The following is a 19,537-nucleotide window of genomic DNA, read 5'->3' as shown; positions in this document are numbered from 1 at the left end:
AATAATGTTAAGTATCCTAGTGCTATAAGAAATATCTCTTTGTGTGTTCAAAGATTTAATTATATGTCAGTACGTATTCTGTTTTGCTGAAGATTTCTCATTCTTTGTAAGATTAGTGGACCAAAAGTTTATGTGAAAAATGAAACTATGTTGTTGTATCTGAGCTTAGTATGTCAGTCATTCTGTTGCACTGACAATAAACAGACGCTTTAGTCCTTTGATGTTGTTCTTTGTTTTGATAACATTACAACTTTTTGTATGATTAATATGAATGTTGCATTGTATAGGTTCAGAAGATCCAAAACGTAATCGGTACAAGCTCTTCCTTGAATGTGCACTGATACTGACATCAGTTGTTCCTCCAGAGCTTCCTATAGAATTATCGCTTGCTGTCAATACATCTCTTCTATCATTGTCAAAATTAGGTAAGTTTACAGTGGCAGATGTAGTACAAGAAGTGGGGAAAAAAGGCATAAATTTTCCATGGTTTCCAAATCAAGTTACAATATGTTCTTTTTACAGCGGTATTTTGTACAGAGCCATTCCGAATTCCATTCGCGGGGAAAGTAGAGATCTGCTGCTTTGACAAAACAGGAACACTCACAAGTGATAACCTTGTAGTAGAAGGAGTTTCTGGTCTTGAGTAAGTTTCAAGTGATTATTAAATCCTTCATCTTTCATTAATTTTATAATAATAATAATAATAATAATTATTATTATTATTATTATTATCTTATATTTTCCTTGATCTGTTTCTGTTAATCAAGCATGTTGTTCCTAGTTACTATGAGAGAGATGAGAGAGAGAGAGAGAGAGCCAATAACTCATTCATGAACAGAACAAAACAAATTCAAAGGCAGAAGACAGATTAATGTACAGTGGAGGTCCCATTATGTAAGAAGCATTAAAATATTGTTTTGAATGCCTGTTAATTAGATACTGGAAATGAAAAAGCATGGATGTTGATACAATATTATTTAAAGTTAAAACTAACAATGGAAAATCCTGGATGGAATGTAACAATATTAGAGAAGGAAAGGTGCCACTCACCATGTAGTGGGGACGGTGAGTCGCAATAGACACAACAAAAAGATTCACACAATTATAGCTTTCGGCCATTAAGGCCTTTGTCAGCAACACACACACACACACACACACAACTTGCACACACGTCTGCAGTCTCAGACAACTGAAACCACACTGTGAGTAGTAGCAGCACCAGTGCATGATGGGAGTGGCGACTGGGTGGGGGTAAGGATGAGGCTGGCAGGCTCTCCCTGTTCCCATTCCAGCACAACACAGCCGTCATTTCACTGCCACACCCTCTCTCCTTTCTGCTACTTACCCTCACCTCCCTCCCCACCTTCTCTCCTGCCCTCCGTCTAAACTGCAGCACTTCACTGTCCGCCACCCCCACCATACTACCCCTCCCCCTACCCTCCCCAGCCTCCTTCTTACCCCCACCCTGTAGCCACTCCCATCATGCATTGGTGCTGCTGCTTGCAGTGTGGTTCAGTTATCTGAGACTGCAGACATGTGTCCAAGTTGCGTTTACGTGAGTGTGCCTGTATGTATGTGTGTCTGTTGCTGACAAAGGCCTTAATGGCCAAAAGCTATAATTGTGTGAATATTTTTGTTGTCTCTATCGCGACTCATCATCTCCACCATATGGTGAGTGGCAACTTTCCTTCTCTAATATTGTTAAAAGTTTAAACTGAAATATGAGGAGTTACAAGAGGTAGTTTGGGCCATACTATCAGTCACAGAACAACAATTTTTATCATAAATATTTGGCCATTCTCAGTTGAGTGATAGGAGGAATAAATTTTTGATTAACTGTGTTGTTGCTAGAGAAATTCTGAAATAGGTGGACTAAAATGTTCAGTGGTACATGTCTGAGAGAGGGCTGGTATTCACACATGGAGAGTTCGGATCACCAGTGATGTAAGCCAGAATTTTTTTGTATGGTTTTGAGGTAGACCTTTTACACAGCAGAACAGTAGTAAACCTCATATGTAAACAGAGTATATAAATAAGTGCCTCAGTCAGCAGTTGAATTACTGTGGTATAAGTCAGTGTACCAAGTTTGTGATTATGCCCCTCTATATTTTTTTTATAACCGCGGTGACTGCTTATTTGTTGTTTTTGCAAGACTGTACAGTGAACATGATGATGCCAACTATTTGATTTCAAGGGCTGTTCTTAAAATTTCAGGTTTAATTCAGCACAAAGTTAAGCTTAATAGATTCTACTTCTAACTTTTATGCACTAGATGTAGGGAGCACTTTACAGGAATATTTACTGTCAGTCTGCATCGTGCTTCTGTCATTATTATAGAATGCCATAAACACTGCATTCTTTTGTTCATGGTGACTTGAAAATTCTCTAGCTGTTTTGGAACACAGACAAAAAATGCAACCTTTTTTTTTTAATAAAAAAAAAGAGATTGCTTTAGCAGTATGTAAAACAGTTTTATATTTATTTCAAAGTATTGGTGTTGTGTGCTTGTGAAGATAAAAAGTTTCTATATTAAAGAACAGTCAGATTTCAGCCCAGGAAAGTCATGTACTAGCCGTTATATCGCATTAACACTTGTCCCATATATTGTGAATACAGCATTTCATAATGATGTGGAACATGTCAATTTAACATAAGGTTTGATTACACACACACACACACACACTCAAATTATACGTACGTACAGTTACTACTTTATATTTAAAAATTCATCTATTGAGTAGGAGGAGTTGTGATTCAGAAATTCTTTTAATTTGTTTTTAAATGTTGGTTGGCTATCTGTCAGACTTTTGGTGCTACTTGGCAAATGACCAAAGATTTTTGTGGCAGCATAATTGACCCCTTTCTGTGCCAAAGTCAGATTTAATCCAGAATAGTAAAATCATCCATTCTTCTAGTGTTGTAGCCACGCACTTTGCTATTATTTTTGAATTGGGTTGGATTATTAACAATAAATTTCATAAGAGAATATATGTATTGTGAAGGTACTGTGCACATCCCGAGTTCCTTAAATAAATGTTTGCTAGGTGATGTTGATACTTAATCTAACCTAACACATCAAGGAAGGCTATAAAAGAAAGCAAATTACGAGAGTTGCTTTCATTGATCTTGCACCTGGTTATAGTGCCATGAATCATAGAAACTAACATAAAAGCTGTATACAACAAGGAAGGGATTATAGATTGATGCAGTTTACTCAGTGCCTGCTGTATAATACACAAATTTTGTCACTTTAAAAAGCCAGTGGAGAATGTAGACAACTGGCCTTAGCCAAGGAAGTGTGCTAGCTCCGATATTATATTACATGTATGCCAATGATCAGCCCTGCAACACTGGAAGCGAGTCCTTCATCTATGTAGATGAGGTAGCTGTCGCTGCTTAAGTAGTGGCAACATTCAAATAAATAGAATCCAACCTAACATTTGCTATCAAAGACGATAACCATGGTACCGATGATAACACAAGTGTGTGCATTCCACCTACTCAGAAAGGAGGCAAGAAGAAATCTGGACATCACCTGGAAAGGATGCAATTTAAATAACCATGTTCACCCCAACTCCTAGTGTTATACAGTCAAAACCCGCTTTTACACTTTTCAAGGGACTTCAAAAAACTAGTGTAAAATGTGGGAAATAATGTTTTAAGCTTTGGAAGTTATATATAGGATACCCTCTTGCACTTTATGTATGATGTATGTACATAACAGGCAGCAATAGACTTCTCAGTGACTTTTTTATTATGTAATAATGTACTGTATTGGCTAATAAAAACCGCTGATGTAACTGGAATTGATAACTGTCAGGGAAGTGGAAACGTTTGACTTAATTTCAAACATCATAATCGTTGTTTTTGGAAAGCCTGCAGCTGTCATTCATTATTTGAATTATGAAATACTGCACTAGTTACTTATCTTTTCATGCTTAGCATGACGTGTTTCGAGAATTTTTTCTCGTTGTCAAGTACAAATATGTAAACAAGTATTTTGTGTGGTGTTTGAATATATGTTATTCTGCGGCTTTTTGAGGTTATCAGGTACTGTGCCTCATCAGTTATGTAGAAAACCACACACACACACACACACACACACACACACACACACACACAAGCACAAGCACAAGCACAAGCAAACTATCACTCACATTGTTCGTTTGTGTAACATCACAAAAAATACATACGTAAATGCTGCACTTGACAATGAGAATAAATTCTCTAAACATGTTTTGCTCAGCATGAATACAATACATAACAGGCACTGTGTTAACATTAAAAACATTTGAGCAACACAAACTGAATGACTGTGTCAACTAGCACTCCACGTGGCCAATTGCTGAAACACGCTAAATATGGTTCGACAAAGGTGTCACGATGATCACAACAATCAAGAAACTGCATTTGCGCAGTAGACACAGTTTGGAAATGGTTGTGATTGGTCATGATATCTTCATTCGAATGAACTTACTTATATACTCCCATCAGCCACCACGCCACATAGAGCTGGCAGCAGCAGGAGATAAGGCACGAATAGCTACAACTTTTACTCGTTTACCCGTTCAAATCCACTGGATAGAGTGCCCTGGTGTCAAGAAACTTAACCACTTAATATTTGTAAACACTACTGGACGGCCAAAATTATGCCAGCATCATATTTTCTCCACAAACATTTTTTCGTAATGCGTAAATCACAGGAAAATTATAAATATGTTGATGCAAAATCAGGTGCAAATTAATATTGTGGGCTCAGGAAATTTGACGGGGCGGATAAAAAATGCTGTAAATGGCGGGAAAACATTAATTCCAGGAATGTAAAAGCTGAGTTATACTGTAATTGGCTGATGCCGTAACTTATAAACAACACGTATACACACCAGACAGAAAGTATGCACGAGGAATAAAGCCATCCACAAACTGTCAAACACCATATGGGAAGTGCAGCCCAGTGGTCACCGCACGTCTGCTCCTGCTCTGTGTTTTTCTGCTGGAGAGTATGCCGCTGCAGCCTGGAGGAACTCTGCACATTTTAATCAAGCTGACATGGCTGTTTGAGACATTGCATTGTCGCAGGATGCCTAAGGCCAACTCTAGTCACTAAGAAGATCTTTGCACTCATGGGAGTAGCACCACCAGGTGTAAGAAGATAGGTAGCAGTAGAGATTAAAAAGAAGCGAGAAACAGATCCTAGGCACCCATTGTCTGGAACTCATGCTTATCCATCATGATTGAAATCCAGAAAATCTTCGTCCTTGCAATACCACCAATTGCAGCTTCAGCAGAAGCCAGCCAAACTTAGTTGTGGAGCAGAGAGTTCATTGGAGGATTATGGACCACAAAAGAGAAACTACTATCAGGCTGCCATCTCCAATATAGGACTTAGAAGACACTCAACAGACTGAGAACAGATGTGACCAGATGCAAGACTAATGTGAAGAAGCTGGGTATCAGTGATGATGAGCTTTGTGTGTGTGGGAAAAAGGAGGATTCTGAACACATGTTGGTTTGCAGCAAAATGAGTGAATCATGTGACATGGATGATTTGTTTGCAGTGAATGACCATGCTGGTGTGTCATCAATATTAGATTGTAGTTTTAGGATTATATTATTATTGTTGTTGGTGTTTGTGTTTTCATTTACTTGGATGGATAAATAATTTGTTGTTGTTATTGTCTTCAGCCCTGAGACTGGTTTGATGCAGCTCTCCATGCTACTGTATCCTGTGCAAGCTTCTTCATCTCCCAGTACCTACTGCAGCCTACATCCTTCTGAATCTGCTTAGCGTATTCATCTCTTGGTCTCCCTCTAAGATTTTTACCCTCCACACTGACCTCCAATACTAAATGTCTCAGAACATGTCCTACCAACCGATCTCTTCTTCTAGTCAAGTTGTGCCAGAAGCTCCTCTTCTCCCCAATTCTGTTCAATACCTCCTCATTAGTTATGTGATCTACCCATCTAATCTTCAGCATTCTTCTGTAGCACCACATTTCGAAAGCTTCTATTCTCTTCTTGTCTAAACTATTTATCGTCCATGTTTCACTTCCATACATTGCTACACTCCACACAAATACTTTCAGAAACGACTTCCTGACACTTAAATCTATACTCGATGTTATCAAATTTCTCTTCTTTAGAAACGCCTTTCCTTAAGGCATTTGTGGTGTGAAGTGCTGTGTGGGATCTTGCATTATTTTGCTGAAAGATGCCATTTCTGGTACACTGGTCCTGGAGTTTACGACATGAGGGTTTAACATTCTTGCCATATTTTGAAGAGATGAACAGTCTTCACTGCAAAACAGGCTTTGTTATTTTATGTTTTGCCAATAATTCATTTCACCGTGTTTAAGGCATCTTCAGATTGGCTGGCTCATCAGATGTTAAACACATAGGCTGCTGTCCATGAAAATGTCTTAGCAGGCAAACACCGTTGTCTACATTTTAAGAACATTGCATGGTGCCCTGATATAAAATAGTGTTGATTAGAAGGAAAGTCACATTTAACGTACATAAAAGACCTCAGGAGGTAGTTACCCTTGTCGAATTGTAAGAGACTTGCACAGTGCACTTGTAGAATATGTAGCGTTGTCCAAAGATGTCAAAAGTGGAATCAGGCCTACAGAAATGCATCAGAAACTGTAAATATGTAAGAAATGCTCTTGTATATGTTCCGGCCACACAAACAATATTATTTGGCAAAATATAAAATAACAAAGCCTGTTTTGCAGCCAAAACTGTTTGTCTCTGCAAAACATTTATCACTAGTTGCTGTATCATTGTTCTATGAATTAGATAAAAGTTCTTCTTGCCATATGTTGATGAAAATTCAGCCTCCTTTCAACATTTACTAAGTCAGTCTTGTTGTCATATCCAGCTGCTCCCTGAATCATGATTCCCCCAGGTATGGGTTCCTGTGACTTTCCACCAGGTCGCCTATGGACACTTTGGAGTCAATCTGACTGTCACAAACAGAAGTGAGACTGGTTGCTGAATTACACAGAATGCCATTCAGTGTCCCTGTTGACATTGGCCAACATGCAAGTCTCTGTTGTATGTGCTAGGCGTTAGCAGTAAATGATGCATGGCAACTGGAAATCTCAATCCAGCTTCTAGTGATATGTTCCCGACAGTTCATGATGATGACATTCTGCTGTAACCCCTGTCTGGATTTCAGCTGTTGTCATATGTCTGTCAGAACCAATTGAAGAGATTCTTTTGCCACACTGTTGTGCTGAGTCCATATCACCACCACTCATTCTGTAGTCATTGCACAAGTCAGCATCTGTAAGATCTATCTGTATGATGCTCCTGTACCCTCATGCAAATATCCAACCTCAGTGACAATAAGTTGCATGTGCATGTCTTCTGGGCAAGCTGTGTTGCAGTCTCCACCTAAAAAGTTCCGGTACCAACACACACGCGCGCACACACACGCGCGCGCGCACACACGCGCGCGCGCACACACGCGCGCGCGCACACACGCGCGCGCGCGCGCACACGCGCGCGCGCGCACACGCGCGCGCGCGCACACGCGCGCGCGCGCGCACACGCGCGCGCGCGCGCACACGCGCGCGCGCGCACACGCGCGCGCGCGCGCGCACACACACAGTAGCCACTATGTATGTGTTCATACCTATTTTCATCTGCAGGACTGGCTTTTACCTATACTGAAGTAATCTCACCCAAGTGTGAAATTTAAAACAACTTACTCTGAAGGCATGGAAATACTAGATTATCAATTTTTCAGCATTTGTGGAATGTGTTCATTGTGTAACTATTTCCATTTCCATCAGTATAGTTGTGCTTCAGAAAAATATGATTTTATATAATTTCGTTTTTAATTTGCACTTCACATACTGGATATATATATGTTAGATAATCTGAAATCCGTTAAGCCTGTGTGTTTGTCTGCACAGCAATTAATTGCAAAAAAGTTTCAGTGTCGGGGACTCTTGAAGTGTGTGAAAACCTTTAACATCAAAATACTTTTCAGTAAGTTCTCTGACCAGAGACAGATGAAACCCTGCTGTTGACGTTGTTTTCACTCTATTGTTGTTCTGTGGAAGACATGACTATTTAAAATGCATACTTCTAGTATGCACGAAAAGAACTTCTTCTAAAGCTTCACAGTCCTCCTCATTGATCTGTCTGAACTCAATGACATGTCAGTGTGGCCAACTGTCCCCATACTTGAATTATAATCTGCAATGTATTGTGTTTTGAAGATTCTTTCACCATTCCTTCTGTCAGTCTTTTCCATTTAAAACTTTTCTGTGGTATTACAGGTGGCAGCATACAAACATTTCTTTTCTCGCACCACTTCATGCCATGCTTTATATCAGTGGACTTAAACTGATTTCACCTCATTTCATTTTGTCGTGTAGTTTTGACAAATTGTCCTTACAAAGTAGTGTTGTGGTAGTTCGATTGTCATGTAACTCTAAGAACAGGCCTGGACTCAAAACAGTGATTGTCAGCACATAGTGTGTGCCCCTGTTCCACATACAGCTTCATGAGTGTTGCCACTATGTCAAATCTTTTCCTCACATTGTGGCAGCAGATTTCCATTGTTGCAATTTTATTTATGATTAAATCCAGGGCATAACCACTCTGACTAGCGCACAGCTTAAATTTTTTTTATTGCAAATATACTCCATTTGGACAGAGTATGATTTTTGAATGATAATTGCTCTTTGAACAGTAATATTGTCATGAATGCAGAGCATTTGATATGACTGTAATTCACTATGGGATGTTGTATGGATTTAAAATTGTTGAAAAGGTTCTGGAAAGTAGAATTTTCATAGAAAATCACATACAAGATGCTAATGCGACCAAGCGTAGGGTATTGTTCCAGTGTTTGGGGCTCTATTGTGTAGTCACAACAATAGACATTGAATGAAATCAGAAACTTCGCTAGATTAACGGATTGGTGTAACCCATACGAAAGTGCAACAGTAAGGCTCGGAGAACTTAAATCAGAGTACTTGGAAGAAGGATGGCATAGTTATCAGAAAAACCTGTTGAGGAACTTAAAAGAACCTGCATTTCATGAAAATTGTGCAACCATTATGCTGACATTGTTGTATATCTTGCATAGAGATCATGATTGTAACACAAGGCACATTAGGACTTGTACCAATGCATATAGACTCTCATTTTCATCTTGCTCAATATGCAAATGAAGTAATACAGAAAATTGATAATATTAGCAGGAAAAACCCTCCACCTAACATTTTACAGCTCTTTGTAGAATACATATTTAGATGTAAATGTAGAAAATGCACACATATTTTCAGTGAAATTTAAATAAAACCTATTTAATCATCTGCTACAGATTTCATTTGTTCTTTGTTAGGAATATTAGAAAAAATGACAGATTGTTGGAATCTTGCACAACTGTACACAAATGACATTTCTTCCAGTCAGACATATCTCTAAAGCATGATCTTTCCCCACACATTTCACTCTCACGCTCACTCTCAGATGCTCCAGATTTCGAAGAATTTTCATCTCGTGTAGATACAGATGGATGATTTGTACATGTTGACATTCACAGCTCAAAACTGTTACTTAAAGATTTTGTCGAAGAGTCTTATTAAGGCGTTCAGTAAGCCCATTAGTTTGCGGATGGTAGGCAGTCATCATGTGATGAGTAATGTTGCACTGATGGTTTATCTCTGTCACAAGATTCAATTGAAAAACTTTCCCTCGATCCGTAACTAATGACTTAGGGGCACCGTGTTTTAATACAATGTCTTCCACGATGAATTTGGCTACCTCAAATGCTTCAGCCGTTATCACGGCTTTTGGAATGGCATAATGTGTCAGATAATCAGTGCAAACAATAATCCATCTATTGCCACTAGCAGACGTTGGAAATCGCCCTAGGAGGTCAATCCCAACACACTGGAAAGGTGTTTTGGCTGGTGGAATTGGTATGAGTTAGCCAGGTGGTTTGTGAGGAACTGCTTTTCTCCTCCGGCACTCTCGACAGTGCGACACATAGTGACAGCCACTCCTAAATAACCCTGGCCAGAAAAAAACTCCTGCGGATCCTATCGTATGTCTTAATAAATCCTAAATGTCCAGTCTAAGGTGCGTTTGGAATTTCTGTAGAACATCTAAGCACGTGTGTTTAGGAATCACTGGTAGCCACCTCTTTCCAAACGGATCAAAGTGTTTCTTGCAAAGTAATCCATTAACTACCTTAAATTGTCGTTTCACATCCTATGACCGATTTAAGGCTAGCATAATTTGAGATAACTTGGTGTCCTTCTTCTGCTCAGCAGAGAGATTCTTGAGTGCAGCGAGACAATCACTATCTTCATCAAAGTCTTGATGGTCTTGCACAGGGTTTCTTGAGAGACAGTCTACTTCTTGTTGTTTTCTTCCACTTTTGTACACTATGGTAATGTCATACTCTTGAAGATGTAGTGCCCACCTGGTGAGTCGTCCTGTTGGATCCTTAAGACCTGTCAACCAACAAAGTGAATGATGGTCTGTAACAACTGTGAATGGCCTTGCATAGAGATACTGTTGAAATTTGCACATGGCCCGGATCAGAGCAAGACATTCTTTTTCTGTAGTTGAGTAGTATCTCTCAGCTTTTGTACGTGTCCTAGAAGCATAGGCTGTAACCTTCTCTTTTCTATCCGAAATTTGCACCAGAACAGCACCGGTCCCATACCCACTGGCATCTGTGTGTAGTTCTGTAGGTGCTCTCTCATCATACAGACCAAGTACAGGGTCAATCATCAGAGCTTCTCGCAGCACATCAAAAGAATCTTGTTAAGCACCACCCCAGATAAAGTAGCATCGGCTTTTAACAACTCTTGGAGTGGCCTGGCTTCGATACAATCCGCCTTGTTGGAGACACTTAAGAACGGCCCTCAGTCTTTTTATGTGTTCATCAAACGTCTCTGAGAACAAAGACATATCGTCCACTTCAGGTGCCTTAGAAGATTATCCATCATCCATTCAAAAGTTGCTGATGCATTACACAAACCAAATGGCATTACCTTAAACTCATACAGGCCCTCAGGGGTGATGAATGCAGTTTTCTCACGATCAGCCTCATGTACTTTGATTTTCCAGTGTCCCAAGTACATTTGGTTGAGAAAAATTTAGCCCCCTTCAGACAATCTAATGTATCGTCAATTTGTGGAAGGGGCAAATGTCCTTTTTAGTTATCTTATTAAGCTTCCTGTAATCAACACAAAAGTGCCAACTGCCATTCTTCTTCATGACAAGAACCACTGGTGATGACCAAGGGCTCTGTAAAGGCTGAATGATGTCATTCTTCATCATTTTCTCTACCTCATCGCAAATTATTCAACATTCCGTTGCTGACACATGGTTTGCTTTCTGGCTTATTGGTTGATGGTCTCCAGTGTTAATCCGGTGCTTCACCATCAATTTGTCTAATTTGCTCTTCACCTGTGGATTGAAGCATTCAGAGAACTCTTGAAGAATGGCATTTAGCTTCTTCTATTGTTCCATAGTGATAGTCTAGCTACAAGATCTTGTCTCATAGTGGATGCTCAGCTGTTCGGCAATTAACAGCTCAGCGTTTGCTACACACGTGCATCTTGGAAGGATTGGCAGTTCTTGGCGACAGTTAACTATCCACAATTCGCCGAATCCATTCTTAAATGAGACGACAGAGGCTGGGATGACCAAGTTATTCTTCAGTGGTATTCTTCCCTTACATTCCACTAAAAGATCCATGGGTTGATGCACGGCATGACACATGACAGTTACTTTTCTAGTGCTGACTGCAGGAATGATCACTTCATCGAGCACACAGTCTCCACACACTCTGATGCGCGTCGTCCTGTCCACAGTATCTCATCTCGGCTAGCGTAATCTTCGAGCAACCACAATCTATATTTGCCTGAGAAGCTTTCAAAAAGTCCCATCTGAGAATGACGTCATGACTACACTCTCATAAGACAATGAATTCTAAGAGCTGTGTGTGGCCACTTGTACCCACGCGAATAACACATCTTCCTGTAGGTTTTACATATTTCCCATTAGCCACCTTCAGTAGAGATGTTTTGTTGTCGAGGAATACGATTTTCTGCAACTGGCGATGATACTTCTCCGAAATGACTGAATATGATGCTCCAGAGTCCGCAAGAGCTTGCGCTGGTCAGCCCTCCATGAGGATATCAATGTAGTTTCCTATCATTTTTGTAGTGACTGACGGCGGAGGATTTTTCTCTTCGGCAGCCTCACCTCCAAGGAAGGTTGCACCCTTTATTTCTCCAGGTTGCCGCGGCTAGGTGATCGGCTGGAGCTTCTAAACGGTGATGGAGTCCTTGATTGGTGTGTTGGGGAGCATCCTCTTCAGTGGCTAGCTTGCGGCGATAGTGACCTACATCGTCCTGTACCCACATCTTCGTGTTATTCTTTGCCATCCCGGAATTGGCGTCAGCTAAGATTGGTTTGCTGTCTTCTGGTGCGGGCGTGATCAAATATCCACCGCCTTTATTGATAATAGCGCACCACATGTCCCGGTCATCTGCAGTAGAAACATACTGGTTCGTTATCGTGGGTCCTCCAGACGTCAGTCTTCCTTGATGCCCAAACAGATTCCTCATGTAGCATTGTAGGAACGTAAGTTCGCCAGGGTCTAGACTTTTTCACCGTTTGACAGGGAATGAAGGACGAGAGGTTGGGTTCAAAGGCTGTTCCACTTCCTCCCTTAAGACTTCTTGAAGGGTCTTGGTTTTTGCTCGCTGTGCAATCCAAGTGCCTTCTGAACTTCCTCTCTCACTATCTGACGAAGAACACTTGTGAAATCAGTTCCTTCCTCTGTCACAGACATTGATATGAAGTTTGGAAGCCGTTCAAACTTCTTGCGTGTAATTCTTTTTTGATGCATTGTCTCGATATACTGGCAACATTTTATGAAGTCGTCTGCTGTCGAAACCTTCTTCAGGAGTAGGGCTTGATACATGTCCTCAGCAACACCCTTCATGAGAGTGCAACCTTATCTTCCTCCTTCATTCTAGGATCCACTATTTTACACAGCTTCAAGACGCCTTGAATGTAGGATGCTGTAGTTTCTCCTGGATGCTGTGCTCTGCACTTTAATTTATCTTCAACCTTGCACTTCTGTCATTGGGTGTTGCCGAAATACTTGCGCAGTTCTGCGTGGAATACTTCCAAGCTTGTGAACTTCTCCTCGTTGTTCTCATACCATTGCTTGACAGTGCCCTCCAAGTAGAAAAATATGTTATCCAAAGACATTGTGTCATCCCATTTGTTAAATTTGGCTTTTTTTTTTTTTTTTGTCATCAGTCTACTGACTGGTTTGATGCGGCCCGCCACGAATTCCTTTCCTGTGCTAACCTCTTCATCTCAGAGTAGCACTTGCAACCTACGTCCTCAATTATTTGCTTGACGTATTCCAATCTCTGTCTTCCTCTACAGTTTTTGCCCTCTACAGCTCCCTCTGGTACCATGGAAGTCATTCCCTCATGTCTTAGCAGATGTCCTATCATCCTGTCCCTTCTCCTTATCAGTGTTTTCCGCATATTCCTTTCCTCTCCGATTCTGCATAGAACCTCCTCATTCCTTACCTTATCAGTCCACCTAATTTTCAACATTCGTCTATAGCACCACATCCCAAGTGCTTCGATTCTCTTCTGTTCCGGTTTTCCCACAGTCCATGTTTCACTACCATACAATGCTGTACTCCAGACGTACGAAATTTCTTCCTCAAATTAAGGCCGGTATATGATATTAGTAGACTTCTCTTGGCTAGAAATGCCTTTTTTGCCATAGCGAGTCTGCTTTTGATGTCCTCCTTGCTTCGTCCGGCATTCGTTATTTTACTGCCTAGGTAGCAGAATTCCTTAACTTTATTGACTTCGTGACCATCAATCCTGGTGTTAAGTTTCTCGCTGTTCTCATTTCTACTACTTCTCATTACCTTCGTCTTTCTCCGATTTACTTTCAAACCATACTGTGTACTCATTAGACTGTTCATTCTGTTCAGCAGATCATTTAATTCTTCTTCACTTTCACTCAGGATAGCAATGTCATCAGCGAATCGTATCATTGATATCCTTTCACCTTGTATTTTAATTCCACTCCTGAACCTTTCTTTTATTTCCATCATTGCTTCCTCGATGTACAGATTGAAGAGTAGGGGCGAAAGGCTACAGCCTTGTCTTACACCCTTCTTAATACGAGGACTTCGTTCTTGATCGTCCACTCTTATTATTCCCTCTTGGTTGTTGTACATATTGTATATGACCCGTCTCTCCCTATAGCTTACCCCCTACTTTTTTCAGAATCTCGAACAGCTTGCACCATTTTATATTGTCGAACGCTTTTTCCAGGTCGACAAATCCTATGAAAGTGAAAGTGTCTTGATTTTTCGTTAGCCTTGCTTCCATTATTAGCCGTAACGTCAGAATTGCCTCTCTCGTCCCTTTACTTTTCCTAAAGCCAAACTGATCGTCACCTAGCGCATTCTCAATTTTCTTTTCCATTCTTCTGTATATTATTCTTGTAAGCAGCTTCGATGCATGAGCTGTTAAGCTGATTGTGCGATAATTCTCGCACTTGTCAGCTCTTGCCATCTTCGGAATTGTGTGGATGATGCTTTTCCGAAAGTCAGATGGTATGTCGCCAGACTCATATATTCTACACACCAACGTGAATAGTCGTTTTGTTGCCACTTCCCCCAATGATTTTAGAAATTCTGATGGATTGTTATCTATCCCTTCTGCCTTATTTGACCGTAAGTCCTCCAAAGCTCTTTTAAATTCCGATTCTAATACTGGATCCCCTATCTCTTCTAAATCAACTCCTGTTTCCTCTTCTATCACATCAGACAAATCTTCACCCTCATAGAGGCTTTCAATGTATTCTTTCCACCTATCTGCTCTCTCCTCTGCATTTAACAGTGGAATTCCCGTTGCACTCTTAATGTTACCACAGTTGCTTTTAATGTCACCAAAGGTTGTTTTGACTTTCCTGTATGCTGAGTCTGTCCTTCCGACAATCATATCTGTTTCAATGTCTTCACATTTTTCCTGCAGCTATTTCTTCTTAGCTTCCCTGCACTTCCTATTTATTTCATTCCTCAGCAACTTGTATTTCTGTATTCCTGATTTTCCCGGAACATGTTTGTACTTCCTCCATTCATCAGTCAACTGAAGTATTTCTTCTGTTACCCATGGTTTCTTCGCAGCTACCTTTTTTGTACCTATGTATTCCTTCCCAACTTCTGTGATGGCCCTTTTTAGAGATGTCCATTCCTCTTCAACTGTACTGCCTACTGCACTATTCCTTATTGCTGTATCTATAGCGTTAGAGAACTTCAAACGTATCTCGTCATTCCTTAGTACTTCCGTATCCCACTTCTTTGTGTATTGATTATTCCTGACTAATGTCTTGAACTTCAGCCTACTCTTCATCACCACTATATTGTGATCTGAGTCTATATCTGCTCCTGGGTATGCCTTACAGTCCAGTATCTGATTTCGGAATCTCTGTCTGACCATGATGTAATCTAATTGAAATCTTCCCGTATCTCCCGGCCTTTTCCAAGTATACCTCTTCCTCTTGTGATTCTTGAACAGGGTATTCGCTATTACTAGCTGAAACTTGTTAGAGAACTCAATTAGTCTTTCTCCTCATTCATATTCTCCTGTAACCTTTCCTTCTACTCCGTCCCCTACAACTGCATTCTTCTTCACTTTCAGTCAGGATAGCAATGTCATCAGCGAATCGTATCATTGATATCCTTTCACCTTGTATTTTAATTCCACTCCTGAACCTTTCTTTTATTTCCACCATTGCTTCCTCGATGTACAGATTGAAGAGTAGGGGCGAAAGGCTACAGCCTTGTCTTACACCCTTCTTAATACGAGGACTTCGTTCTTGATCGTCCACTCTTATTATTCCGTATTAGATTTTCGTCTCCCTTTACATACTGCATTACCCTTTCAATATCCTCATACACTTTCTCTATCTGTTCATCTTCAGCTTGTGACGTCGGCATGTATACCTGAACTATCGTTGTCGGTGTTGGTCTGCTGTCGATTCTGATTAGAACAACCTGGTCACTGAACTGTTCACAGTGACACACCCTCTGCCCCACCTTCCTATTCATAATGAATCCTACACCTGTTATACCATTTTCTGCTGCTGTTGATATTACCCGATACTCATCTGACCAGAAATCCTTGTCTTCCTTCCACTTCACTTCACTGACCCCTACTATATCTAGATTGAGCCTTTGCATTTCCCTTTTCAGATTTTCTAGTTTCCCTACCACGTTCAAGCTTCTGACATTCCACGCCCTGACTCGTAGAACGTTATCCTTTCGTTGATTATTCCATCTTTTTCTCATGGTAACCTCCCCCTTGGCAGTCCCCTCCCGGAGATCCGAATGGGGGACTATTCCGGAATCTTTTGCCAATGGAGAGATCATCATGACACTTCTTCAATTACAGGCCACATGTCCTGTGGATACACGTTACTTGTCTTTAATGCAGTGGTTTCCATTGCCTTCTGCATCCTCATGTCGTCCCCCCTGCGGGTCCGGGGTAAGAATAGGCCCGAGGTATTCCTGCCTGTCGTAAGAGGCGACTAAAAGGAGTTTCAACCGTTTCGGCCTTCCATGTGATGGTCCCCCTTGGGGTTTGACCTCCATTTTTCAAAATTCTACAGAAGTACGAGCCTTTTGGGGAAGGACACCTTACGTGGTGTACCACTGGTCCTAAGTGCACTAAGACCTTGGCACTCAGCATTGCACCGGCGTTGTAACCATACCCACTATTCCTCAAATTGGGCCTAAACGCCTGATGGGTTGTCCAAGTTACGCCCATAGTGCATCTCCATCTGCACCAGCAATCATGATGGACTTTCCATGGCACCAGAAATCCAGCACGGTAGCCAGCCCGTTGTGGTGGGGTCGTCATGTACCCTCTAGGTTGTAGCCCCCTGACAACACAGGGATCGTACTGCCGATACCTGAGCTGCACCCTCCCCACGTCGGCCAAGGAGTAGATGCCCGTCTCCTTGGGGCATCAGGACTCCCGGCAATGGTCATCCTGCCAGGTGGCCCATGCTGTGGCTGGGTGGCGCCCGTGGGGAGAGCCCCTGGTCGGAGTGGGTGGTATCGGGGCGGACGTTTCGCAGATGAAACGTCAACACGTATCAGGTCGCTCTGCGGCCGAGTCTTTCAAAAGAAAAGGTACCGTTTCTAGTTCTGGTTCTCCTGCCCTTTCCCCCTTGGCCACTCCATGGGAGGAGGGACAGGCCCGCCGGCTTGGGGCGAGGTACTTCCCCCGCTATTTGGTCTGTTCTCGAACCGATGGGGGGACATTCGCCACCTCCAAGCCCATGTTCTTTGTTCAGCACATTGAGGACATCTTCGGTGAAATCGAGGCTCTCAGCAAGATGCGTTCAGGGTCCATTCTTATCAAGACCACCTCCGCCACACAGTCGGCGGCGCTCCAGGCGTGCGACCGCCTAGGGGACATCCCAGTATCCATTGTCCCACATCTGGCACTAAATAGAACGCAGGGGGTTATTTTTCATCGTGACCTCCTGCTACAATCTGATGAGGAGCTCAGGGCCAACCTGGAGCGCCGAGGCGTGCATTTCGTCCGGCGAGTCCAGCGCGGCCCCAAAGACCGTCGCATCGACACCGGGGCCTTTATCCTCGCCTTCGAGGGGGACGTTCTCCCAGAGAAGGTAAAGGTGATGTGCTACCAGTGTGACGTGCGACCTTACGTCCCGCCTCCTATGCGCTGTTTTAGGTGTTTGCACTTTGGGCACATGTCGTCACGGTGTGAGGCTGAGCCCCTTTGTGGCGATTGTGGACGTCCTCTTCGTGAGGAACATACATGCACCCCACCACCTCGGTGCATTAATTGTCCTGGCGTCCACTCGCCTAGATCCTCAGACTGCCCCGCATATCAGAAGGAGAAGAAGATACAAGAAATCAAAACTTTGGATCGTCTCTCTTATTCTGAGGCCAGGAAGAAGTATGACCGCCTCCATCCCGTGCCATTGACCACTTCGTTTGCCTCAGTTGTGTCCACTCCTTCCGCGGTATCCTCACCCCTATCCTGTCCCCCCTCCGCCTCCTCCGCCCATCAGGGGGCTCTGCCTCCGCCTCCCAAATCCCTCCCTTCCAAATCCTCCTCCCCCGTGGCCCCCACCCCCTCTGCCCCAGGGGCCACCCTTCCTCCTCCTCCTGCCCCCACGCCACCTGAGAAGCGATCCTCTTCTCAGGCGTCCATCGGGGAAACGTTCCGGACCCCAGCTTCCGAGGTCCGGCGTTCCAAAACGGACCCCGCACGTGAGGACCTTCTTCGGATCCAGCCCACCATCCCTGTGCCTCCTCGGCCTTCCAAGAAGGCCTCCAAGAAGAAGTCTCTATCCCCCTCTCCACCCCGGCGCGTTTCGTCTGACGCTCCATCCATGAGTCGCTGCTCCCGGCCGTCCTCAGTTTCGCCGGGACGCTCTGCTGCCAGGCGCTCAGCTGGCCTTTCGTCGGCAAACGATGCTGCCCCTCCTACACAACCAGGTACAGCAGCCGCAGCTGGCGACGAGTCGATGGAACCGGATCCGCCTCCCGTCGGTTGTAGCGTTGTTCCCTCGCAACCTGGCCCTCCGCGGCCGTCGAGGTGACCAGCTCTTCCCTCGTCTCGTTCCCCCAACTTTTTGACTAGCGATGGCGTTGTTTCATTGGAACATAAGAGGTATTCGATCTAATCGGGAGGAATTACAACTGCTCCTCCGCCTGCACTGTCCGCTCGTCCTTGGTCTCCAGGAAACCAAGTTGCGCCCGACTGACCGTATTGCCTTTACCCACTATACCTCGGAGTGGTATGACCTCACCCCTGTGGACGGTGTCCCAGCTCATGGTGGGGTCATGTTGCTCGTTCGGGACGATGTCTATTACCATCCCATCCCATTGACCACCCCACTCCAAGCAATAGCTGTCCGCATTACTCTTTCTGCTTTTACTTTTTCAGTTTGTACCATCTACGCTCCACCGTCATCTGCTGTTAGTCGGGCTGACATGATGCACCTGATCGTTCAGCTTCCCCCGCCGTTTTTATTGTTTGGCGACTTCAATGCCCATCATCCCCTTTGGGGCTCTCCTGCATCCTGTCAAAGAGGCTCACTCTTGGCGGATGTCTTCAACCATCTCAATCTTGTCTGCCTCAATACTGGCGCCCCGACTTTCCTCTCAGACTCTACTCATACCTACTCCCACTTGGACCTCTCGATCTGTTCTACCACTCTTGCCCGTTCGGTTCGAGTGGTATGTCCTTTCTGACACCTATTCGAGCGACCACTTCCCCTGTGTCGTTCGTCTCCTGCACCACACCCCATCCCCACGTCCTTCGAGCTGGAACATACTGAAAGCTGACTGAGGACTTTACTCCTCCCTGGCGACCTTTCCGGACCACGATTTTCCCAGTTGTGACAGTCAGGTCGAATACCTCACGGCTGTTATCATCACTGCTGCCGAACGTTCCATTCCTCG

General features: G+C 43.1%; 1 protein-coding gene across 1 annotated transcript in view; it reads left to right on the top strand.

Moving 5' to 3' along the window:
- LOC126263195 (endoplasmic reticulum transmembrane helix translocase) overlaps nucleotides 1-19,537 on the top strand; it is a 190,358-nt gene that overhangs the window by 53,874 nt on the left and 116,947 nt on the right. The window contains exons 8-9 of the mRNA XM_049960258.1: nucleotides 288-425; nucleotides 523-643. Coding sequence (XP_049816215.1) covers nucleotides 288-425; nucleotides 523-643 — 259 coding nt within the window. The remainder of the gene's footprint in view (nucleotides 1-287; nucleotides 426-522; nucleotides 644-19,537) is intronic.

The sequence above is a fragment of the Schistocerca nitens genome, chromosome 6 (assembly GCF_023898315.1).
Source record: "Schistocerca nitens isolate TAMUIC-IGC-003100 chromosome 6, iqSchNite1.1, whole genome shotgun sequence".
Taxonomy (NCBI): Eukaryota; Metazoa; Arthropoda; class Insecta; order Orthoptera; family Acrididae; genus Schistocerca; species Schistocerca nitens.
This window is presented reverse-complemented; position numbering and strand designations above follow the sequence as displayed.